Genomic DNA, 25,615 nt, shown 5'->3' with positions numbered 1-25,615 from the left:
CTAGCCGTTAGGCCAACTCCTCTCCCCAAAATATAGCGTCACAAACCATTTCTGCGTACAATTGTTGTAAATAGATGAAGAATAACTTTTCTGCTCAATCACATGTAATTTGTTGTGTTATATATCTGGATACAGTTAGAGAAAGATGAGAGAGGAGCAACATACAGGTAGGGTGGCACACCACGGAAATGGCAGGAATGTATCTTATGTAGTCAAGCAACACCCTTAATTACATAGGCCACGCCTCATTAAAATACCACACGAGAACTTTGTTCATCCCACTTAAAGCCCTGCTTTTAGTATGTGAAAATAATAAAGTTTCTCACGAATGCCGGTATCGAAAATCTTAAAAACAAGAATACAGTACATACTGGCTGTGTGTACGTAATTCGCCTGCTCCGCTCGTCCTCCTATTTCCTCGAGACAGCGCAGCACATGGAAATACTCAGACATGATATAGTTATGAAGGCTTTTACTTTTGCGAAGTAAAAATACAGCGGCTATTGCCGATACAAGGCACCAAAAACCACTAATATGGAACCTTTTCAATCAAGGTTCGGGAAACGTAAAGTTAACATTTCTTTTACTATTGTCGCACACTATAGGAGATTGAGTTGCCCTGACGTCATTTAGCGCGTCTGTAAAAAGCACTCCCGTTTACTCTCATCCTGAGAGTTTCTAATCTCGCAGCAAAAGTCAGAAAGAAGCTTGACTCACTACGAACATCACAGCCATGCAGCAGGCCAATCACAACTGCATCCGGCCACATCTCGGGCCAATCAGAAGTGACCTTGTTGAAGGGTTCCAAGATGGCGGCGATGGGGAGCTAGACTGTTGCAATCTCTAAGGTTTTTGTTTGCCCCCGGGATGTGAGGACCGGGGCGGCTGATGATGTTGAGTCGGAGAAAGCAACGGGTAGAGGCGGCGGAGTTGTCCCGAGTACGTAACTCACCGGAGGAGAGGGGGCTCAGAAGGACGAGAGCGGGCGGCAGTAAAGTAAAGCGAGAGACAGGGAATGTTGCTGGGGTGCCACCATACAAGCACCCAGGGGGTGAGTAAACCTATACACCTGGATTCCTATCAGGAAGAGGTCCGAGTGATACCCTCTCAGTAGCAAACACGTCGATCTCAGCCCTCCTATCGCCCCTCCTGGCCAATTAGCAAGAGTTATAATATTCTTGCCTGCATCCAGGTGTGATTATGGGCTAATTTGGAGATTGCAGGCAGGACCAACACAAATTAAACAATAACATTTTGTTCGAACCATTTACGAATATTGCCATTATTTTATGCTTCCACCATATCTTTTGTAGTTTCGTAAGCTAATGTTTATACGTACTTCAAGGAAGAAGGATGCGGCATCTTTGTTAATCTGATATGAGCATTTTGTTCTTGTATATCTGGATTTTAATTGCCTTGTATTGACATATACTGTTTGATAGCTGCCATCATTTATGCCATCAAATCATGTTCTTACCTTGAAGTTTTGTTCACCACTTATTTTGAAAGTTCGTTATTTTTGTTGCTAAATCTGAAATAGTTTAGTATTTTCGCTTTTACAGTGGTTAAGTAGAAAAGCTTCATCTTCTGTAAGCTGTGTTGCATTTCGTACTAATTGAATGCACAGTTTGTTTCAATTACACAAAATTGGTACAGTTTCATAGTCACACCATGCCATATTAAATCCATACTTATCATTAAAAGCAAAATAAAAGCCGTTCTAAAACCAAGAGGCATTTATCAACAGATTGCGATAATTATCGCAAAGCGCGCTTAGGGCGTTTTTTATTATTGCCGGCTATCGCTGGAGTTTATCGCCGTGGTAGCACTGTATTAACAATGCTTTGCTCCAAGGCGATGTGAAATCCAGCCATAGCTGTGAGAACATTCTTTATAGTGAGAAAACAAGCGATCATTTTCCTGCGATACTGAAAACCTTGCTAATAGGCAGGTTTGGACTTAGCCTTGCAATCCACCTCCCATGTAGAAGATGGCTAAGTCGTATTTTTAGCAGGAGTTAAAAACCTGCGATAAAGGGGGTTTAGCGCAGCTTTCATTCTCGCATCGCGGGTCTAGTGCAGCCTTGTTAATATCCCGAAGCTGTCTTAGCGAGTGTTTGTCATGGAGTTGTGTGAGGGAACTCCCACTCTACATGCCATTAGCGATGTCAATTCTCACACAAAAGTCCAGAGTTGTTTGCATATTGAAATCCTTTGCTTATTTAACATGTTTTTTTAGGTCGAGGACTGCGTCGCACTGCATAAGCAGTGTGGGCGGAGCCCGAAGATTTAATGTTTCTTAGAGGGGGCTTGGAACCCGCCCCTCTTCTCCATTGGCTGGCCTAGTAAATTCTGGCCAGCCATTGGAGTAGAGGGGCGTCACTCGGTTCAAGCCACATCTTTTTCGGAATCGAGGGCGTTTTTTTAAGCTTCTTTCTTGTTTTCTTTCTCTCCTCTTCCCATTGGCTGGAATTTTACCTTCCAGCCAATGGGAAGAGGAGGGAAAGAAAACCACGCCCGAATGTGAAAATGACCATGCTTTCTCCAAAGCATTTCTGCTTTGCCTCGGAGAAAGATGGTGGTGCTTATGCCCCTTCCCGTGCCCGCCCCCGTTCCAGCCGACCCCGTCGCATCTCTCTGGCCACCCCTCAGTACATCTTCAAGGCTTCGAACATGACCCAGCGCTGGCAACACCGAGAGATTTCCAACTTTTCCCTCCCCTGGTTTCCTCCTACCCCGTCTCTTCCCATCTCTTCTCTTTCCCTCTGGTGCCTCCCCCTTCCTCCCTCCCCTCGTCGGAATTACTCGGTGCAGATCAGTCTGTGTCTGGATGAGGAAAGTGAGTGACAGACGTGAGATTCCGACGGTGCAATATGGGAGATCGGAAGTGCAGAGGGGTTAGTAGGGATGGTGTTTATGGCGGGGAGTACAGTGTGACAGCCAGGTAGTACATTATAGCAATCTGGCGAGAGCAGTATGGAGTTCGGCGAGGGCAGTATGGTGGCCGAGTTGCTGTTCGGCAGCTGGAAGAGTGCAGTGTGACAGCCAGTGAGTGCAGCGGGTATCGGTGTGTCGGAGCCATCTAAAGAGAGCTGTGATGAAACAGCAGCACAAGCACCCCTGCCCCCGTTCAGCTAATGACTCTCTTCAGGGGCCCCTCTCGTCATATTCTGGGGTGAGGGGGAGCGTTACGCCCCTGAGCGTGGGGTCAAAGTGAGAGCAGCCGGGGTGTCGTGGCACCGTTAGTGGCCTCACAGGGTCTTGGTCAAGAGAGTGGGACTCGTCTGCCTAATTAGCGCACACTGCAGCCCTGTGTATCTCCCTCGGTGACCCTTGAGTGTGGTCCCTGCCCCGCCCCCTCCTCACTCCCACGCCCTCAAAGTTTATAGGGTAATGACTTACATCACTGACCCCATCTCTGATCACTGCTGCTCCCGAGATATCCTCACAATCCAGCATTCAAATGATGACATTCCACCCGGGATATCCACATTCCAGAGCGTGACGAACGTGTGCCCGATGGAAGCGATACGGCCGCCCAGCCCCTCTCTCTTTCCACACACATATTCCACAAAATCCTTTCTTATTTAGTTCTTTTCTTTATAGGGATAACCCTAGTTTTTAAAAGCTGCCCCGTGGGGGGCCGGGGCTGAGAACACGTCACAAGTCACGGGAATCAAAAGAAAGATAAATATTATCGTGTTCCGGCCGTCGCCGTCTGCTGCTTAATTCCAGTTTAACTGGTATCGAAAGTCGATATTTATTCGATGCATCTGTTCTGAAAGAAGCCTTACAAGAAGAACGGAAATACAATTAGGAAACACAGCGAGATGCTTGTACAGCGCTTCCTGCACTCCTCATGTTTCCAACCGCTGTAAAGAGCAGGCGCTGCTTTCATCCAAGTGACTGATCGATTAAGGATGAAGGGCTGAGCCAACCAGGCCGGGTGGAGCCCGTTGGGGGCCCTCGCGCTGGGGCCCAATGCCGAAATAAACGGAGGCCTTGGATAGAATTATCACCGCCCCTGATGCGCATGCGCTCTTCACCTGGGCGATGACATCGAATCTGTCCTTTTGATACGTGAAAGTGTTAATTTATGGGGGTCTCCCGCTGCGGCCAACTATCAGGGGCTTAGGTGTCTCTCTCCCATGTGGCAGCGGTAGGCATCTAGTCAAGGCTGAGGATGGTAGCAGGTGTGTGCACTTTCTGTGAGGGTGGTTTCCTCCACTCTCTGTCGCCTCTGTAGGTGACTGACATTGTGAGATGGGTGGCTGTTTGAAGCGGGTAGGTGGTCTGCATGTTTTCAGTGAGGTTTGCACAGCGTTTGTGCAGTTACCCCTTCTGGATAGCTGGTCATTTCTTGTGCTCAGCACAAGTTCTGTGTGTTTCCTTTATAAGATTTCTTGGACATTAGAGATGGAAACAGATAACAAAGACGAACACACTGAGGAAGATTCGAAAGCGTGTGGCAAAGATTTAATTAAAGTCAAGTTCAGCGCAGCTTCGGAAGAAACACAATGGATCCGTGAAAGAAGACCGGCGCGCTGTATTTTTAGAAGGAAAGGGTGTTTGTTTCATTCAACTCATTACTCAGCCCGTGTGAAATGTCACGTTACCTTTCCAAAATGTCGATAAATGTCTGCAGTCTCGGCTTTGTTACAAAACAGAAAGAGGGCTGTCCTCTCTGCCCCCGCAGGGAGCACCCACAACCCGATGACTAGTATTTTGAAGGGAAATACTCGATATTGTTACTGGAAGCAAAACTTTCAGAGTCCTTGTTCACACTTTTGACTCAGCACATTCACCATTTACCAAATAGAAGCAAGAACCTTTCTTGTGAAATATCAAAAATATGTGGCGTGGAGAAATGAACAAAAAGCTGATGCCAAAAATTGGAGTGGATGTCCGTTCTTCTGTGGTACCCGGTTGTAATTATAATTCGATTTACATAGCGCTTACTGCCCCATACGAAGCGTTGAAGCGCTTTTTGGCGAGTAGCACACTACTCCAGAACCCAAAGTGGTGGATTGGTTTAGAAAAATATAAGTTATTAACTCCAACGGTGGACATGTGAGTCTGTTGGTTGGATTTAATAGGATAAGGGAAGAATAGTTTTGGAATAGTCATGAATTATTGGTGCTATTGCACTGGCATCGCAGGAGTGAGCCCTGGGATGTAAGTTACAATATAGTTCACCATTTCAGCTACGCGGTGCACATTCCCATAAGAATTACGCGCTGATCCTTAATTCCTGCAAACCCACGCGTCACAGAAAGAATGAAGCATGTTGCTCATGTTGGAACAGAAACTCTCCCATTGCAGGTCTTTTTATAGATTTCTTTTTTTTAAATTTGCAACAATTCTTGTAGTGAGAGAATACAAGATATTCAGTCTGATGGATCCAGAACAATTATTGATTACATTTCCTATGTCATCCATTCTCAATCGTTCTTAGGACGAGTCTTAGTTCACTTAGAAGAGATGCGTTTTTAGTGATTTTTTTGAAGGACTCAGGGGGATCCAGGGATCTTAGATGTTTCTGAGAAGGGAAGGTCAGAAGGATGGTCCTGGAGATGAGGGCCATTCTGACTCTTGCCTGGAGCTCCACCCGTACACGTTAAGGAGGGCTGTCTTTGATGCTCACACCTGATGAAGTTTGTGGAAGACATGGGCCTCTGCTGTGGTTCTGTGGACAAGAATTAGGAGAGGTGGAGGCCCTGGCCTATCACAGGCCCACTACACATGGATACATGTTGTGCTGGCTCAAAGCCTACAGTTCCATGTGTGCCTTGAAAGCGGCTGGTGCAGATGCAGTAATGGCTGTTGATGTGAGACTTTCTCTTGCAAATGCAGTTGTACACAGACGTGGAACCGCCTCCCTCTTTCACAATAGCTAGAATGCGATGCACTGCATTGGCAAGGGCCGGACATAGAGTTCTGATCTAGCATGAATTATGTCTTTTCACATTAAAGCCACTAAGCATGTGGCACCTCACAAAATAGATGTATACTCGGGCTGCTGTGTTTTGGGATGTTCACTGTTCCTGATAACCTGCTTTTCATGGAAGCGCACATCTGTCAGCTACTGTGACGACATTTGGTGTTGTGAGCTTAATACACAAACTGGAAACAGTCTGATGCACAAATGCATCTACCCACTAACCGATTTACCCACCTGCTCACCCTATCGTTCATCCATTCATTCATTTACTCATCCATTAATCCACACACTGCCTTATCCATCTGTTCACTCATCTACCGACTCACTCACTCATACACCTAAACATCTGTCCACCACATCCACACCCACCCACCCAATAACTCACCCATTCATTCACCCATAAATACTTCTTCACTCGCCCCTCTGTTCAGTAATTTATCCATCCATCCACACACTTATTCATTCACCCATCAATCATTCCATTTACTGGCCAGCTCTCACTCATAAATTCATTCAGTCATCCATGAATTCACCCACCCACTAACTATGTACCCAATCATTTACCAATCTACACATTCAGACATACTTGTAAACTCAAGCATCAATCAACAAACGCACAACTCTTCAGTCAGCAGTACTTCATCCATCCGATAAATCCCCTATTCACACGTACACAAAATAACCCTTCAAATAACTGACTCATCTATTTTGCCATCCATTTACCCACCCACTCAGTCACTCATTTACCAATTTTCACAAACAGACACATATATAATTTCACCATCAATAAACAAGCACGTTAACACAACACTTGGGCCAGGTACATCACATCACTTCACACGCTACTAGATCTGCTATCCACATGCTCACCATCTTGCCCTACAATATATCACTCATTCGTTCTTTCACTCACTCATTCACTCACACACTCACTCACAAATTCATCCATTTATTCACATACACATCTGTCTATCGACTAGCACAGCAATGCACTCACTCATCAATGCACTTGTTGACCATGTCCTTAATTACGGTTGACTCTTACATATTCAGCTACCCACTCATCCATCCATACTCCTCCATCCACCTATTTCCCTGTACATCCACCAATTAACACATCCTCACAACCTCACCCACATTAACCAAACTAACAATTAAACCAAACACTTAAAATGTGGACTCCAGAAGTTGTGGTGATACGCCAAAAAGGCCCCCAGAATCTTGAGATAATATTCTAGAAGTAGCCCATAGAACTGAAGGCAGTACCTCAGGGTAGCCCTCAAAACTGGATGCAAAATGCCAGAGGTGGCCCCCAGAACTGAACACAAAACGTCACAGGTGATATCCAAATCTGGTCATCATACCACCAGAGCCACTCTCCAGAAGTAGACATATTACTCTGGATGTTGGTTCCTGAAATGGCCTAAGGAAGGGTTTGGTCATTGCATAGTTATCCAACTACTGATGTAGAAGTCCAAAAGCTGCCACAATGAACACACTAAGATTTGGGCCTATTGGCAAGAAGTCAGAGGGATGACTGTGGGGGATGGGGAGCCATCAAGTACTGGGGAATGGTGGCTCTGTGTGTGGCTCTGTGTGTGTGGCTCTCTGTGTGTGGCTCGGTGTGTGTGTGTGTGTGTGTGGCTCGGTGTGTGTGTGTGTGTGGCTCGGTGTGTGTGTGTGTGTGTGTGTGTGGCTCTGTGTGTGTGCCTGTGTGTGTGTGTGTCTCTGTGTAGATAGCTTTTTTTGTAGGTGGCTCTGTGTGGGTGGCTCTGTCTGTGTGAGGGTGGCTCCGTGTAAGTGGCTCTATGTGAATGACTGTGGGTGGCTCTGTATGTGTGTGTAGGTGGCTTTGTGTGTGTGGGTGGCTTTGTGTGTGTGGCTCAGTTTGGGCGTAAATGCAATAGGTCATGCATTTGCGAGCGATTAAGCTATTGGCATTGTAAATGACAATGCCATTTATTGAACGATTAACCTATTGGCATTGTAAATGACAATGCCATTCATTTATGATTTAAAAAAAAAAAAAGTCATGAGCAATGCCAATAGCTCTACCTTTAATAATGCCGAGACCATTGCATTGTAAATGCTTGTAATAAAGTGCGTTGTGCTGTTAGAAATTCTGGACAACAGCACAGTAACTGCATCATGGATTCTCTCTTGTTCTTACAAAAAAAGCCTGCAAGTAATTGTTTTAGGTGCAGTGTGTCAGTTCCTTTTAATCTCAGTTATTGGGAGAACCATGAGTTGTGGTAAAAAAAAGTGTTGTTCTGCACTCCCTGCTTATAGCTGCTTTAAATAAAGCACGATTACATTTCCATTCCGTGGTATGATTTTTCAATTGAAGGTGCACAGATAGCTCTTTGTATTTTATCAAAGTCCACCTTTTACGAAAGTGCCAACTTTTTTTCCTTCTCAATTTGGCTTTTATCCCTGAGTGCAACACCGGGGTAGATCAACATTGGGGGGGGGGCTCTTTATTGTTCAATTGATTAAAAGTGGTACAATATGCTGCATTTTCATATGTAGAGTGAAAGAGGAGGATAAAAAAGGATAAAAAGATACAGTTCTAAAATGCATAACCATCATGCAGATTCCACCTAAAAGGTCTGTACCCGCTAAGGTTTATAAAATCGTTAAAACAGCAGCCCAGGCCGAATCTGAAATGCTAGTGCATCGAATTAGCGACTGCATCTATAGTTCCTTTATAACTTGGACAGGCCCTTTAACGCGGTGGATTAGTGTTCGTTTTAATGCACACCTTTAACTTTTCCAAACTTCAATTAAGATTGTCAATGGAAAAAGCCGGCATTTATAGATATGAACATCAGTTCTATGGATTTGGATGGTCTGACGTGCACGATTGATCTTCTAAACTTGGTTGTTTGTATTTCTTTCTTCGCTGTGTAAGCTGTGGAGTTCCTGTGGTTCTGGCTAGATCGTCAGCTAATTGCTGCTGGTGGCTTTGGTTGTATTTGTGCGGGCAACTCGGATTGCATCTGTGAATTTCCCTAATCTGGCTGCGATTTGTACTCTTTCGGTGGAAAAAACAGGTCTGAGACTTCTCTGCAATGTCCATGGGTCCTGCAAATGGGGATACCAGATGATGTCGCTCACTGGCCGACTTTAGACAGCAACACAACAGGTGAAACCAGGATTCACGTTTGTAGCTACATAGTCGGCAAGCGATTAAGTTGTCCCGCGGGGTCCAAGATGGATTGAAGTCCGCAACTGGTAGCACAAGAATCCTAATATACATAATTTTTTTCCGATTTTGAACTGTCAAGGCTTGCTCGAAGTAAGGCTGGGGTTTGCCCAGGATATAGGGGGAGTCAAGTCTAGAGAAGTTGGGTTGGCGGAGTAGGCTTTTCAGATCTCTTTTGAATGAAATTTTCTTAGGCCATATTGCTTCCAGGTTTGGGTCGAGGTTCTTAATTGCAGCAATTAAGTACAAAGACCATGAGCTGTGTCCCTCTCCCTCCACCCCCTCCCTCCCCCTCCTCCCTCGCTTTTTTTTTTTTTTTTCGTTTTGTTTCAAATATTTAGCAGGAGGGTCTTCAAGGCACCTGTTTTAGCATGGAAAATGGAATAGTAGTATTTATCAAAAGATGCCTTGCATTCAAATCCCTGCCTTGTCTGACACAACTCCAGGTGTAGCAAGCATCACCATGTTTCTTTGAACATGCTGAAGATTCTTCTATAAGCCACACACTGGAGTTTCTCTAACTCTAACTCTGGGTAGAATTTCCCTGGGTATGCTTGGTGCACGTAAGAAGTTGTTAACAGTAATTTTGCTTATAATTGCTTCTGCTGACGCACTGTGTAAATGTTTTTGTAGTTTACCCAATGCGAATGTTAAAGTTTAGCTTCTCTTATAATGTGTTGTTGATGTTAGTCCTTTCTTGTGCAATGCTTTGTATACATTGGGTAACATCTTGAACTGGTATCTCCTCTAGATCGCGAGCCATTGTAGCTTCTTGAGGTGCGGTGTAATGTGGGTCGTCACTCTGGGGAGTTTGAGTTCAAGCCTTGCCGCTGAGTTTTTTGTTTGCCTATAGTCTCTTCAGGAGGCGCGTGGTGATTTATACGTAGAATGTGTTTCTGTAGTCCAGCCTGCTGGTGACGAGGGCCTGCGTGACAGTCTTTCTCATGTCTGGGAGCCACCTGAACATCTTGTGGAGGAAGCAAAGGGTGTGGAAGCAGGTGGATGAGATTCTGTTCACCTGTTTTTTCATAACTAGCTAGCTTTCTGTCCCAGATGATGCTGAGGTTGCTTGCGTGGTTTGTTTGGGTGAGGGATGGACTGAGTTAATCAAGCCACCATTCCATGGTGAGGTGTTGTTTCCAAGATGAGGATTTCCGTATTAAGCTCGGGACTGTTGACCTTCATTCAGTCTGCAATGTTTGTCATACATCTTTGGAAGTTGGTTCTGGTGGTGAAGGGGTCTTCTGACAGCGAGAGGACAAGCTGGGTGTCATAGGAATAGAAGATGACGCTGAGTCCATGTAGTCTGACAGTGTTGGCAAGGGGAGTCATGTACATGTTGAGGAGGGTTCGCCTGAGGGTCGATCCTTGGGAATCGCCACAAAAGATTTTCTTGGGTTCCGAGGTGAACAGTGGGAGACAGATTCTATGGGTTCTTCTGGTGAGGTATGAGGCGCTCTATTTGAGGGCGTCTCTCTGGATTCCAATGTGGTGGAGTCTGTTGAACAGGATGTGATGGAAGACTCTGTCGAAGGCATCTGACAGGTCCAGGAGGACGAGGGCTGCAATTTTGACATGGTCCAGGAGCGCCCTGATGTAATCGGTGGCTTTGATCAGGGCTGTCTTGGTGCTGTGGTTGGCTCGGAATCCGGATTCAGAGGGGTCCAGGATGTTGTGTTCCAGGTATTTGGTTAGTTGTTGGTTGATTCCCTTCTCGAGAACCTTCCCTGGAAAAGGGAGCAGGGAGATAGGCCAGTAGTTCTTCGGTTCTACTGGGACGGCAGATGGCTCCTTTAGGAGGGACTTCAGTGTGTTTCCAGACCCAGGGCAGGAGGCCATAGTGATGGAGGTGTTGAGTACTTTCTTGAGCTAGTCGCCAAACGTCTTGCTCCTGAGGTTGAAGATGTGGTAGGGCTATTGGTCCGTGGGTGCTCCTGAGTCCATGGAGTTCCTAATGAAAATTGTGGCTTGCGCTGTTTGAAGTTTTCGTAGTTGACGGAGATCTTGTCGTGCAAGAAGTTTGTCTGGGTGTCACACAGTTCTTGGGAGGGTGTGATGTTGCTCTCCGTGGCTGCAGGGTTGGAGAACTCCTTCACAATGGTGAAGAGCTCCTTGCTGCGGTGTGTGCTGCCTTCTTTGTGGTTTGCTAGGGCATTCTCTATTTCTTTCAGGAGGCAGTGGTACTGGGTGAGTGCGTATTTGAAGGAGATATGGTCTCCTGACTCTTTGCTAGTGTGCCAAAGTGTGTGCGATTTTGAGGTGCCTAGTCTATTGTTTTATTCTGATTTCCTCTTGTATTTCCTTAATCTTAGCGAATGCCACTAGTGTATTTTCTCAGTAATAGTTGTTTAATTCTGTCAGCATACACTGCTTACCGATTTTTGGTGTGATCCAGGATAATCAAGACGTCTGCATATTGTTTGACCGCAGCCTACGTGGTCCAATCTTGGTGTAATTGTTTTCACCTTTAAAAGTGCAAGGACTAAGTCAGTAGTGTAGAGATTGAATATCATTGGGGCTTAAAAGCTGCCCTGCATTAAGCCTCAATTAGTTTGAGCTGTGGCTGTGTTTTCTTTTCCTAGCTTAACACAACCCTGTGTAACTGAGTAAAGGGAAAAGGTGGTCTTGAGTAGGGAGTTTGGATTGCCCCATGTTACAAGTTTGGCTCAGAGCCTGTTCCGATCCACCCCTTCGAAGGCTACAGAGTAATCTATGAAACATCAGAACATTGAAAGTCTGTTGAGCTGAGACGAACAGTGTTCCAGGTACAGCAAGTCAACTATATTATCTGTAATAGATGCATTTTGGGGAATTGATGATTTGATAGGAAGGGATCAACTTTTCACCAGAGTCCCTGTCCTACAGTTTATGAAGTTAATATTTTGCATACCCTTTTGTTTTAATGTCTAGTAAGTCAATTCAGCCATAGTTGAGTGGATCATTTCTATTGCCCTTTTTTTAAATGAATGTCGAGTTGAGCCTCTCCAGACCTGCAGCACCTGTGAGTTTAAGAAACATTCTTTGTATAAGGATGTAAGCCCATCTGTCCAGAATTCTATGCTTTGAAAAGGGAGACCAGTAACCCTTTGGGTCCAGGCGTCGCATTCTCTCTAAAAGTTTTAATAACTTTGTAGGCATAATACTTGTGATCTCCCCAACATTGTCTTTGTGCCCCCTGGGCAAATGCTTGTACACACTGGTGCCAGTGATGTTTGTCTATGACGCTTTAGAGCCCTCAGATATGATTGATATACTTGTCCATTCGAACCTCGTTCCCTCTGTTGCTCCTTCTGTAAGTTAACTAGTTGATATAATGCCAAAATGTAGCCTAGCTGTTGTGTCCAAATAGCGTGTAGGCAGTTGATGCCTTAAATCTGACTGGTATGCCCAGATGTGGGTCCTGGCTTGGCAGTTCGGGTTGGACTGCTCCCAATGGAACAGGGTCAAGCCTGGTTTGCAAATGGCTGGGTCCAAACTGAGGTGGCATGGTGGGTGGAAAAACGATGGATTGGGGTGCAGCTGACATTAATTCAAGCGTTCCATCCATCACCTTGTTGTTGGTGGCTTACTGATTGGATTGTAATTGCAGTTCTATAACACATACTACCTTTGATGTAGCACTTTATAGGGGTTAGCACCCTACTCCATAGCCAAACTTTTGTGATTAATGGAGTGGTTGTTGGTTATTGTGTTTTAGTCTTGTGCTCTCAAGCAACTGTTCAAAGCATTTCTTGTTTTAGGTAAGCTACGTGTGATCGTTAAATCAAGTTCATGCAAGTGGAAAAATGGGATGGGTAGTGTAAAAGAAACAGACACTCGGGGTAGTGTATGAAGTAATGCAAAAATAGCCAGCGAGCTTCAAAATAGGAAAGACAAAACACCAAAATATCGAACCAGAGTCCACTCCAGCCAACCCTTCCCTGTCTGTTAGAGCATATAATGCTTCAATGCATAGATTTTTACACTTCTTCTCAAGGGTAATGAATGGAACCAGGAACATATGACAGATAGAAGACGACAGGTAGGTACTATTGGGAAGGTGCAGGCTCTTCTTGTGGGAAGAATGGGAGACTGCTTTGGAAGTATTATACCATTTTCTACAGTAAAAAGATGGCTACACTAATTTCTGCTTTACTTCCTTTATCTCAACTTCAGAATGAGGCTACACTTGTATAAATGGTTGAGTCAAAATGTGCAAAGTACAACATGGGAAAGCATCATAGCAGTGCATTAAAATACTCTTACGTGTGTAATAATACTTATGCTTTCACTGAAAGCAGGCATACAAACAAAACTGCAAATGATTAATAAGCAAAGATTTAGCATTTCTTAAGGCCCACATGAATTTACGGTTTCACATTGTATTAGCAATTATTAATGCATATATGTGGATTTGTGTTCTCAGTATCTAGACTTGAGACTACAGGGTTATTAGATACAGTTAGATTGAATGGAGAAGTTACACAGAAGAAGGGTTCATGATTTGTGATTATTGGGATGAGTAGATGGGCTAGAAGAGGTTTACTGTTAAACTGCATAGTGGAGTTTGTGATTGTTAGGGATTTGAGGTATGGTTAGTTTGCCGAGATATTGTAAAGAGTAAGATAGGCGGGCATGCAACAGAGAAAGGTACACTTAGTCTGTAAGGCATGTAGAGGATGGAGTGTAAAGAGAGGATCATTCCTTAGAAGGGAAAGAGAGAGGAAAAATTACTGGGTATAGACTAAGGTTAGTTTACACACATTGTTTTAGTAATGATTGGATTAGGCTTTTTTAGATAGGATGCAGTGTGAGAATGTACAAAGTGTAGACAAGAAAGGTTCCATCTTTAATTGTTCCATTTGCTCTTGATGGTGTTGGACCAGATTGTCCATTTTTGTGTTAACTAGATACCAAATATTATTTGGATTCTTTTGACTTCATAATTTCATTTTTGATATGAGATAACTTGTTATTTGGTCTGTCTGGATAGATTGTCCTTTGGGTTTGTCTGTTAAGATTTGTAGCAGTGCACCATTTCTCTGATTTACCTCAGTCACTCCGTTACGCATTTGTTTGACAGAAGTCCCAAACAAATACACGTCATGTTCTAAATCTCCTTGATATTAATAAGTGGTTGTTTGTAAATGAATTCCACTGATTTGGCTCTTGTTTGATTTTAGAGGGTCCTAGGGGGGCGTCGGTCTGTAGGCAGATAGGCCAAAATTTGGGGTAACGTCGATTCTCTTTTAGATCACATGGGGGAATAATCAGTTGTTAACCATTCTTCTGAACTCTAAGTGATTTTAGTGGCTCTGATCTTTGCAGTTAGGGGATGACGTAGGTTTTCTTCTTGAAGTGAGAAAGTAGTACAACCAATGTTTTTCTTCCAATAAGCAGGGACTATTAAGCATAGTGCCAGCTTGAAACACAAGTTCCCTGATTGGGAATATTGGGTGACCCTCAAACAACGGATTGTAGCGGACAGCTTGGTTCACAACATTTCTTCACAACTTCTCTCAACAAATAAAAATAAACAACACAACTTTAGATACATCTGCTATAACCAGGTGTTCCCCAGGGCTCTGTTCTCTCACCTACACTCTTCAATATCCACATGGAGCCCCTCACTACCATAATCAAACAAGCAAACAACCCCTTCCACCTCTATGCGGACGGCATCCAGCTTTACCTGGAACTATCCTCTCTGGCTGACATATGCTGACTGAATGATACGCTAACAAAATCCCAAAACTGGCTGTCCCACATCTACTTGAAATTCAACCAAGAAAATACGGAAATTCTCCTCCTCTCCAACAATGGACAGACCCCACAGGTACAAGAAGGGCCAAAGCTTATCAGCGTGCTCAACTGCAACCTATCCATGGCTGGTTTTGCCAAATCGCTGGGGATTACACTGGACCCACTCCTGAACATGAGCTCCCACATAAAGAGTACATTGAGTGCCTCTACAACTTAAAACTCCTTAATAAATCAAGCCTTTCCTCCCTTCGAATGACCTAAAAACCGCAACACAAGCCCTGGTTCTGTCCAGACTAGACTGCGAGAATGCTACATTCACAGTCATAGCAAAGTCCCACTTAGACCCCCTGACAATCACTCTAAATGCAACAGCAAGTATGGTCACTGGAGTCAAAAGGCACAATCGCATCTCTCACCTCCATGAAAGAACAAAAGTGGTCCCAATTGAAGCTCACTGTCACTTCAAAACTGCTTGTCTCACCCACAAATTCCTTCACACTTGTAAACCAGCATACTTGGCAGTCAAAATCACCAAGGCAGGCCAGTCAAGAAACATAAATAAAAAGCCCTGGTTCGCTCCTTCTTGGGCAATTCACTACCAGTAGATCTCAGAACCAGCCTCTCCTTCATAATTTTTGAGACAACTAAAGAATCTCCTCTTCAATCGCCACCATAATCCTCTCGACAGTAAATGATAGCGCATTTTAGCAACTTCCACCCTGCTCAAGATATATATGGATTGTTGTGTTTCTCTCCCCACCAACCCAGTCGAAACGCTCAGCCCTGTTATTTACATTTACTTACTAGTTTAGTTTAGTTTAGTTTAGTTTAAAAGAGCTTGTAAAGCGCCTGGTGACGCCTCCCGGCGTGTCCCCGCGCTGTGGAGAGAGTGAGAATTGAGGAGAGAGGAGCCTATCACAGATTAAAAAGGCAAGTCTTCAGTTTCTTCCTAAAGGAGGTCTCATTGCCCTCCAAACTGGTGTCCAAAGGCAGGAGGTTCCAGTGCTTCGCTGCCATCGTGCGGAAGGATCTGCCGCCCATTCTGGCCTTTTTAGGACGGGTAATTGTGAGCAGACCTGTCCCTTGGGATCTAAGGGTTCTGTTGGGTTCGTATAGAGAAGCCAGGTCCGACATATAGGCAGGTGCCTTATTATGGATGATCTTGTGACACCATAGCAGAGCTTTAAAAATGATCCTCTTCTTGATCGGCAGCCAATGGAGAGTTGCCAACGAGGGTCGTGAAGGGGCTCTACGGAGCAGTCTTAATACTAGGCGAGCGGCCGAGTTTTGTAGGACCTGTAATTTTTTTATATTTTTCTCTGAAGTGCCCAAGAGTAAAACATTCCCGTAATCAATCCGGGAAGTTATAAGTGCCTGCGTCATAGTCCGTCTGGAGTTGAGAGGCAACAAGTCCAGAGTGCGGTTGAGTGTCTTCATCACTCCGAAGCACTTGCCTGCAGTTCTCTTTATATGGCTATCAAAAGATAGCTTATTGTCCACCCAGACTCCTAGATTCTTTGCCTCCCGACTAGGAGGGGGCAGGGGACCCAGGCAGATGGGCCACCATTCTTTAGTCCAATTGGTCTCATTGCCTCCAATAATGATGACCTCCGTTTTGGTTCCGTTCAGTTTTAAACAGTGCTCTGTCATCCAAGAGGCCAGCCTGCTCATACAGTTATTAAAGTTGTCAGCTTCCCTGGAGGGGGCTTGCGTCAAAGATATTAAGAGTTGCGTATCGTCGGCGTAAGAGACAAGCTCCACGCCGAACGATTGCACCACCTCTGCCAGGGGGGCCATGTATAGATTAAACAGGGTGGGACTCAGGGCCGAGCCCTGAGGCACCCCCTGTTCAAGCACTACGCTGTCTGAGAGGGACGTCCCTCTTTGGACTTGGAAACTTCTATCGATCAAAAAGGCTTTCAGCCACCCCAGTGCCTTGTTGGTTACTCCGGCTTTGTTTAGACACTGTAGCAAGATGGAATGTGCTACAGTGTCAAACGCGGCACTGAGGTCGAGCATGATGAGGGCCATGGTCTTGCCCTCATCTGCTCCCTCTCGTAGGGTTTCAGTGGCCCTAAGGAGAGCCGTTTCCGTTGAAAAATTGGATCTGAAACCCGACTGGGATTTGTGGAAGACATCATGTTCTTCAAGGTGTTCCATGAGTTGGATGTTGGCAATTTTCTCGGCTAGCTTAGCTAAGTACGGTAGCAGAGAAATTGGCCGGAGGTTGTCCATAATGTCTTGGCTGACATTCGGCTTTTTTTTGATCGGTAGTACAACTGCCTGTTTCCAATCCGCCGGCAGGCAAGCTGTGGAGAATGAGATCTGGAGTAGATGTCTGTAATAAGGTTCTAAAGCAGGGAAGGCTTCAGCTAAAATTTTCGGAGGCGCCGGGTCTCGGGGAGAGCCCGATTTGATTTTATTACACAATTTAGACAGGACTTCGTACAGGGGAACTTCAAAAGATTTAAGGCACTTTAAAGTTTTAATAAGACAGTCATTTTCTGTGAAGTCAGAAGCCGACTCTACATGATTGGAAAAGCTTGTATATATTTTGTTGATTTTGCCTGAGAAGTATTGTGCAACTTCATTACATGATTCCACAGAATCGTTTTGAGTAGAGGCGTTCGTATCCACTACAGATATTTCTTTATAAATCAGGAACAGTTCCTTCAAGGAATTACCTGCTTCCATTATGCGAGAGTGATAGTGCTCTGCCTTGGCCAAACGTACAGATTTGTAGTATTCTCTTTGTGAGTTTTTGTACTTCATTTTAGTTTCTGCACAGAAATTCTGGCGCCAAGCTCTCTCAAGTTTTTTGCAAGTTGTTTTCATGGTCTGGAGTTCTAAGCTAAACCAGGGAGCAGCTTTTTTTAATCTCCTGGCATTGGTCATGCTACGACTGGGGGCAGTAGCATCAAGGGCCTTGATTACAATATTATTTAGGTTGTTACTAGCTGCTTCACAATCTTCCCCTTTAGGAGGACCTTCCTCCTGAATGATTTGAATAAAGGATTCTATTGAAAAGCTCTTCCATTTTCTGCGTTTATATCGCAGAGATTGATGTTGGAAGTGCTCAGTTCTATCCAATTGAATCGTAATCTGAATGATGTAGTGATCCGACCAGGGTATGGGCAGGGGCTCTAAGATGTGAACTCCCTGCCAGTTACCGAAGATAGGATCCAGTAAAGGACCTAATTGATGAGATGGTTCCTTGTTTTTCATTTCAAGTTGAACCGAAAGAAGCTCCGTTCGAATCTCTGTGGCATCATTGTCTAGTGTCTACTACTGTCTGATATTATTGCCTGTATACATTTTGTAAAGCGCTCTGATACTCTCGGGTCTTGCCAGCACCATATATAGCTCTCTAAATAAATAGATAAATGAATTTTTGCCTTTGATATTTATTGCCCTCTGTGTGATGCATAATAGCTTGAAGGCGTCCCTTCTTGCAGTTGGGAGCCAATGTAGAACCTACAGGACTGGAGAGAAGCAGGTTTGTATTTTTACATTTAGAAGTAGTCTTGCTGCTGAGTTTTGGATTCTTTGCAGCCTTCTCATAGTTGAGAATGGAATGTTCTGTATAGTCATTTTAGCATAATCAAGTTCTGAGAGGATGATTGATGTTGTTGCTTGCATCTTTCGAGGAAATCTATGCTGTGACTAAGTGTTTTCATTGTGTAGAAAGTTAATTGTGACAGCCTGCCCACTTTAGTTTTCTCGGACAGTGTAGAATCCAAGATGATTCCAAGATTTCAGACGATTTGAGTGATCTTTGGCAGAGGTCCCAGTGCACCTGGTCATAAAGATAGAGGATTACCATTTTTTCCATTCCTCAGAGTCATTATTTCACTTTTTGAAGCGTTTAAGCTGCGGTAATTCCATGTCATTCATTGATTAATGGTATGAAGTATGTTTTGATTTTTGAGGTTCCTATGTCCTAAGGGGTTTTGAGTTGATGAATTATCTATGCTATCATCTGCATAGGGTGGCAGATGCAGCTGAAAATGTTGATATGTTTTAGCAGTACCTTGACTTAAAAGTTGAACAGTAGAGGTAAGATGATAGACCCTTGTGGAACCCCAGTTATGAAGCAAGGATTTCAGTAGAAAGGATGGTGTGACTTCGGTAGGACAAGTTGGTTAGGTAAGAGGAAATACAAGTACGTGCGATGCCATCCATACTGATTTTCTTTTCAGTCTAAGAAGTAATGTATCATGGGTACTGTGTCAAAAGATATATTAAAGGTCTATGGGTAGTAATGAAGTCGCACCATTTTTATCGGCTGTTTTTTTGATCATTCCAAATTACGGTTTGGTCCCTTTTCCAAGCCTAAATCATGTTTTCTAGTATGAGTCGTTGGTATTCGTCTGCTCCCTCTCTTAGCTTGCTCAGATAAGGTACATTGGTGATTGGTTTGTAGATATTAAGGTCTTGAGGGTCCACGTTGCTGTTCTTAAATTAAAGGTATGTGGGTCTTGCCAGTGCTACCCAAAACTGTCTAGAAAAATAAATATTCCTCCTTTAATATCTCTGAAGAGGTCACAAGTTTAAGGAGTTATTGATAATATTTCTGAATGGCATAGCTGCAGATGTTGACTTATGGATCTTTTTGAAAGAGCGGAGATATAATCGCAGTCAGTCGGGCCCCTAGTTTTACCAGTTCTTGAAATGTTGAGGTTTTAACTTGTTGCATGTGTAATATTGATGGTGGTTGGTTTATCTGTTGTGATTGTTTTTGTCTTCATAGTATGGGTGAAGTCAATTCTCTTGATTGTTAGATATGAATCCAGTGTGGCTGCTTTGTTAAAATGTGTTGCTAGTTTATTGCAGAAGTCTTGTGAAAGTGTGGTGTAGATTTGCCAACCTTCTGGATTGAAACATTCTGATAGAACTTTAAGGAATTCCTTATTTGGGAAATTAGTCGTTATTGATCCTGCTTGAGTAGTGGACTTTTCTGACGTTCTTGAGATGTACATTCTGTGTTTTTTTTTAATATGATTTTATTGATTTTCGCATGAATTGATATTGCATCATTTATAAATTGCATATGACACACACGTGCAGTAGCAGTTTTGAAAATATACATATATGCATAAAAACATCCCCCTTACCCCAAAGCGGCACATTTGAGTACACATTAGGTATACATATTACATCAAGCCAGTAACGTTGTAGGGGTGTGGCGTAGGTTTCTCAGTCTATAATGAATTTCCATCCTTGCAGCTTCAGTGGTCGTAGTTTAGGCTGTACACTGGACTTCCCATTTGTGTCCATCGCTTCACCCCACTACTTAATCCTTTAACACGAACTCCAGCGTGTTTTCCTACTATAATGTATTACAAGAGCCATGTGCCGATGGTATCTCACCCTTAAGATCTACCAGCATCTGTCTCGATGCTGACAAATCGTCATTCAACCATTCATGTCTCACATGCTTCATTCTAACTTCCTCTGCTACTGCCCACTCAGACATGTCTCGCAAGCTTTCAGCGCACTTCTGAGGAAGTGCTCCCATCCATTTGATGGCAATTCATATTTTTGCCAGTACTAAGCCCAAGATTAGAAACTTGCGTTTAGATTTCTTTTTGGACGGCGCCAGGATCAGTCCTAGTAGTATTGTGCGTGGCCACATGGGGTGCTCCACCCTCTCGCATCATTTAAACATTGCGCAACATCTCCCCAGTAGGATAAAATCCTGCAGCAGGGACATCGGTCAGATCGCGTAGGATATATACAATGGAGGGTTTTGGGTAAGATATATGCACGGTGTGTGTCGTTATATTTGATCAGCTTAAAACGTGCATTAGAACTCACAGTGCACTTCCCCAGTATTGTGTATTAAGAACCTCGTCAAACATTCTCTCCCATTGCTCTTGTGTTTTGGGTGCTATGGTTGGCAGATCCCCCCCCTCCCCCCCCAGAGTTCACGACATAAGTGCGATATCAATCTATGACCCCCAGACAGTTCTAACTGGCTTGTCAGTGTTCTTAAGTGCTGTAGCTCTTCAGGAAAATATGGCTACATTTCCCAAGCTGTAGCCGACATCTTGGCATATTGTTGGTATTTTCCCGTCCCAAGCATAAAGGAGTCCACTGCATCATCACGGGTAATGAACTGTCCCCCTAGATATAGATCACCTAGGACGTCACAACCCCCACCTTTCCACCTCTGTACTGACATTACCTCTACAATGTCTAAAAATGTTTTCAACACCCAAATCGGCATATCACATGCTTAGGGTACACAACGGACTACCCTCTTCACAGTCCATTCTCATATTCAGCTTACTTTCCGAACTAGGCTGGCATCGCCATTGACATCTGTTGACCACCTTTAAGCAGTTCTGGGAGGGTGACGTCCCAATGGGTGCCACTGAGGATCCTCTTTTTCCAGTTGTCACCTTCATCTAACCAATGTACGATATGCTGAAGATGAACTGCAAAATAATAGAGTTCCAAAATAGAGAGTTCAATTCCTACTTGTTCCCGTGTCTGTTTCAACATGGCAAGGCCCACTTGTTTCCTTTTAGCGGCCCATAGGAGGTACATCATCAAACTAGCCAGCTCTTTGAAATACCTCCCGGGGATCTCCTACAAACCAGGATTGCCCTTCCCATGTGGGAGAGGGAATTCATTCCCAAACTGTATTGATGCACGAATGCCTTCCTTTACTCTGCCTCTGTTGCGATCTAAAAATCACTTTCACATAGGCAGTGTGAATCCCCAAATCCCATAATCCTCCTTCACCCCACGGTAGTTCCTCCTGAAGTAACATCTCGCTGGGCCCATGACAGACAGTTCTCCCATTGGTAACAACTGGGTTTTGTGAGGATTTGTCCATAGTGTCTAAATCGTCCAGTACCCTCATAAGCACCGGGACAGATTCCTTCCGATCTTGCAAGTAAGGAATGGTGTTGTCGACATAGACACCACAGTGCTTCAATCGCAAGGGTGAACAATAAGGGTGACAGAGGGCAGACCTGTTTGGTACCACGTCGCAATTGAATGCTCGGAGATAATTCACCCGTTCATATCCCAGTAGACAGTTTGATATATAGTAATGTAATCTATTACACAAAAGAGGATGGGTGAGGGTAACGGACCACCCTACTCCGGACCCCCCAAAAGACACTTGAATTCACCAAAAGGAGTAGGGGTTGGCAAAATATCTCGATATATGGTGGCACGTGGTGTGTCCTAATACTGCCCTCACTCACACGGTTGTGCGACATGCTTCACCATAGGGCTGCTTCAAAACACCCCCGCGCACCCAACGCTTTTGTGTGTCAGGGCAGTATCGAAACACATACTATGTGCCCCCAAATATAGAGATATTTTACCACCCCTACTCCTTTGGGTGTATTAAATTATATAGTAATTTAATCCGATATGTGCTTTGGACCGAGACCCACCTTCTCCAGCTTGCGCCAGAGATATTCCCATGTGCCTAATTCAAATGCTTGTTTGACATCGAGGAATGCCGACTCATTTGACCCCATGCGCACACCTGGGGACAGTATAATATGAAATAGTCCACGTCTATTAAACCTGGTGCTTCTCTGGGGGATAAAGCCGCATTGGTCTTCATGTATTAACACAAGTAAGTGTGGGAGCTACTTGGCTGCCAATATCCCACTCATTATTTTAACGTCTACATTACACATTGAAAGTGGTTTATTAGATGACACTTCCACCGTGTCCATGCCCGGTTTTGGTATGAGAACTTTCAGGGCCTCACATTCAGTGTAACAGAGGTGGCCACTCCCGAGTGCTTCCAGATATACTTCCAGGATCTTCACCACCATCACATCTGCATATTTGTGGTAATCTCCAGCCAGTAGACCATCGCCTCCCGGTGTTTTAGCCGATTTCTGCCACCGTAGTGCTGTGAGGACCTGCTGCTTCGTTATGTCTTCGTCAAGAGCTGCCTGCTCCTTTGTGCTCCATTTCGGAATATCTACACTTGCCAAAAACTTTGTCCCATCATTGTCAGGTCCCTGCCCTCATTGCACATTTACCCTTTTTGGTTACTTAATTGCTATCTGGGAGTTCACTAAATCACCATGCTTGTCTCTGAGCTCCAGAATCGGTTCCTGGGGCTCCTGCTATCATGTCAAATCATGTCAATGTTTTATCATGTCAATCGCGTTAACATGGCACCTGATCTTACCCCTTCGCCTGCAACTGTTGTCAATATGCTATGTAAGTGTGTATTTACCGCCTGCGCCAGTCATGTTAGAGGTCACCCCGGTTGTGCCTCTAGTCACTGCGGTTGCGAGGGAAGCTTACGTTATGTGTCTTTTAGTTGTGATTCTTCACTGAACCGATCTCGGACTAATTGTTGATGGATACCATATGTGTTTTTTAAACTTACTCCTCTGGGTACTACCTTCATTGCATCCCAGTCATGAGCTCTTCTACCTGACCTACCCTAGTTTTCTCTGAAATAATTAATGAGATTTTCCCGCACCGCAGCTGTGAAGGGCGGATCCGTCGGCGTCTCTGCACCACAGTGACACTGCGGCGCCTTCATGCATAGGCTCCACTGTAGCACTGCAGGGCGTACACACCCCTTCCGCATGCAAACCCTGAGCGATCAGTGACTGGAGTATAACAGGAAAACTGCCTAGATGGATCTTTCTCTCCCTCTCCAGACATCCAGAAGGCCAAAGCTCTACATCAGCTCCTTTAAATTCCCTGTCCTACGTGGTTACTGTCCGGTCTCCCATAATTCACACAATTACAATCACCATGCCAGCAATCGTGTAAAGGGCGACAGCCATCACCAGTCCAGCAAACAATTATGCACAGTCTATTTTAGGGGCATTATCATTAAGAAAGCACATTTCACTGCCATCCAGGACTCCATGCAGTATCACAAAGCGACCCTCCGGCTCTAGTACATGTCCCCAACATTGAAAGGGCACCCTGGGGTCCACCAAAATAAGAGCTCCCTGGCATATCCGGAATACAATGCTGCATAAACGTAGCCCCTCCACCTCCTACGTAAACTTGAAATATAGTCTCCCCAGGCATGTGCCTCTTGCAGGAAAGCCACAAATATACAATATAATTTGAGGTAGGCATACTCTCTGCGTCGTTTCTCCAATTGTGCTAGACCCCTGAAAATCCATGTCAGGAACTTTAAATACATTGTCCTCTATACAGCTTGCTACATATCATCCACGCAAGGTTGGGATTTCTTTTAATAAACCCCTCCACACACCCGACCTCCATTTCTTCAGGCAGCTAACCATCATCTGCATCTGTGCATAAAACTGAACATAATTCCCCCTCAAAACCACCTACTCCTTGGGCTGTAACTTTAACTCTAGTCCTATCCATAATAGGGCAGCGCAGAAACATGGTTCCCGCACAAATCCCAACATTCTATGTATGTAATCAGTAAAGAATGCAAGAAACCAATCGCTAGAGGGTAGCACCCCGAGGGAGTCACAAGTCGTAGTCCCAACACAGCCATCTCAGCACCCGGCCCGTGGTCCCTACAGCCCCGCCAGCCCCCACTACTATCTCCAACAGGTGTTTGTCAAATCTAAGGTCTTATCAGGGTTAGGTATCATTCCCCACTGGATTCAAGCAAGCCGGGCTGAAGACGGCTGGAATGCCAGAAACCGGTCCTCGGAAGCTTGTTTCCGGTCCAGGGAAGACATGGCTTGGCAGTTCGGGCTGGACTGTTCCCATGAGGCACAGGGTCAGACTGATTTGCATATAGCCATGTGTCACAACTACAATGAAGAGTCAAAAGTATTTTGTTCCCCCTGACAGAGCTCTCCCCTCTAGGCAACAGGATCTCAGGCACTCCATGTCACAGTACCCCTCCCCCCGCCATCAAGTTCTCTGGCCACAGGAATCACTGTTCAGGAAAGGGCAGTGCCTCACCCACAGTCCTGGTGCCGCCGACTCAACTGCAGGATATATCTTTAACAGTATCCGGCTGGATGGTAGTCAAAAGCATCATAGCGCCCCCCAAAAGCCCAGCCCGGGACCCCACCCCCGCAGCCTCCAGACATGGAGAATCCACCTACAATGCTCCATCAACAAGCACTGTATTCAGTTGACTTAGGTAATGAGGCAGTGTCTTGATTCTGGACTCCCAATAGCTACAAACTTGAGGGCATTCTCGGGCCACTCCGCCAGGGGTGAAGCAAAACCCCAACAGGCCAACCGCTCACGTTGCAGCACATGGGGAACTCAGGATCCTCCTCCCGGGTGACAAAGTTCTTCATCTCTACTAATTCAGTCACACCGGTTATTCAATAACTGTTGCCGTTCATAGATGGCTCAAGGGGCAGGGTTGCTCCCAGAAGGCTCTAGAGTTCCCCCTGATATAACTTATCGTTAGTCTTTCCTCCCTTCTGTTGTACTGCATACTTCTTTGTGAGGGCAGAAAAAAGGTCAGCACCATTCCAGTAAGCCTATGTGTCAGGCTCCTCCACCCGGCCTTGTTTACCTGGGGCCCACGTCCTTACGCATGTTTACGCGGCTATAACACCTCCCCCAGGATGGGGAGGGTCAATCCAGATCTCTGTCTCTGCCCCGCGGCAAGGAACTCACTCACCACGCTCTGTGTGTTGGGTCAATCCCTGCCACTGCGGTATGACTGTGCGATCTGCTGGCACCACTCAGGCCTTCTTCTGCATGGTACTGTGAGGTGACGCGAGGGACCTCTGTTCTGCTGCTCTCCCTCCACAGCTGTGGCCCCTC

The 25,615-nt window shown here is 44.9% G+C and overlaps 1 protein-coding gene across 1 annotated transcript in view; it reads left to right on the top strand.

The window, feature by feature from the left end:
• Positions 1-745: 745 nt before the first annotated feature.
• The window catches only part of ETAA1 (ETAA1 activator of ATR kinase), a 100,472-nt gene continuing 75,602 nt past the window's right edge, over positions 746-25,615 (top strand). The window contains exon 1 of the mRNA XM_078649403.1: positions 746-1,051. Coding sequence (XP_078505529.1) covers positions 889-1,051 — 163 coding nt within the window. The 5' untranslated portion in view covers positions 746-888. The remainder of the gene's footprint in view (positions 1,052-25,615) is intronic.

This window comes from Lissotriton helveticus, chromosome 6 (assembly GCF_964261635.1).
Source record: "Lissotriton helveticus chromosome 6, aLisHel1.1, whole genome shotgun sequence".
Lineage (NCBI taxonomy): Eukaryota > Metazoa > Chordata > Amphibia > Caudata > Salamandridae > Lissotriton > Lissotriton helveticus.
This window is presented reverse-complemented; position numbering and strand designations above follow the sequence as displayed.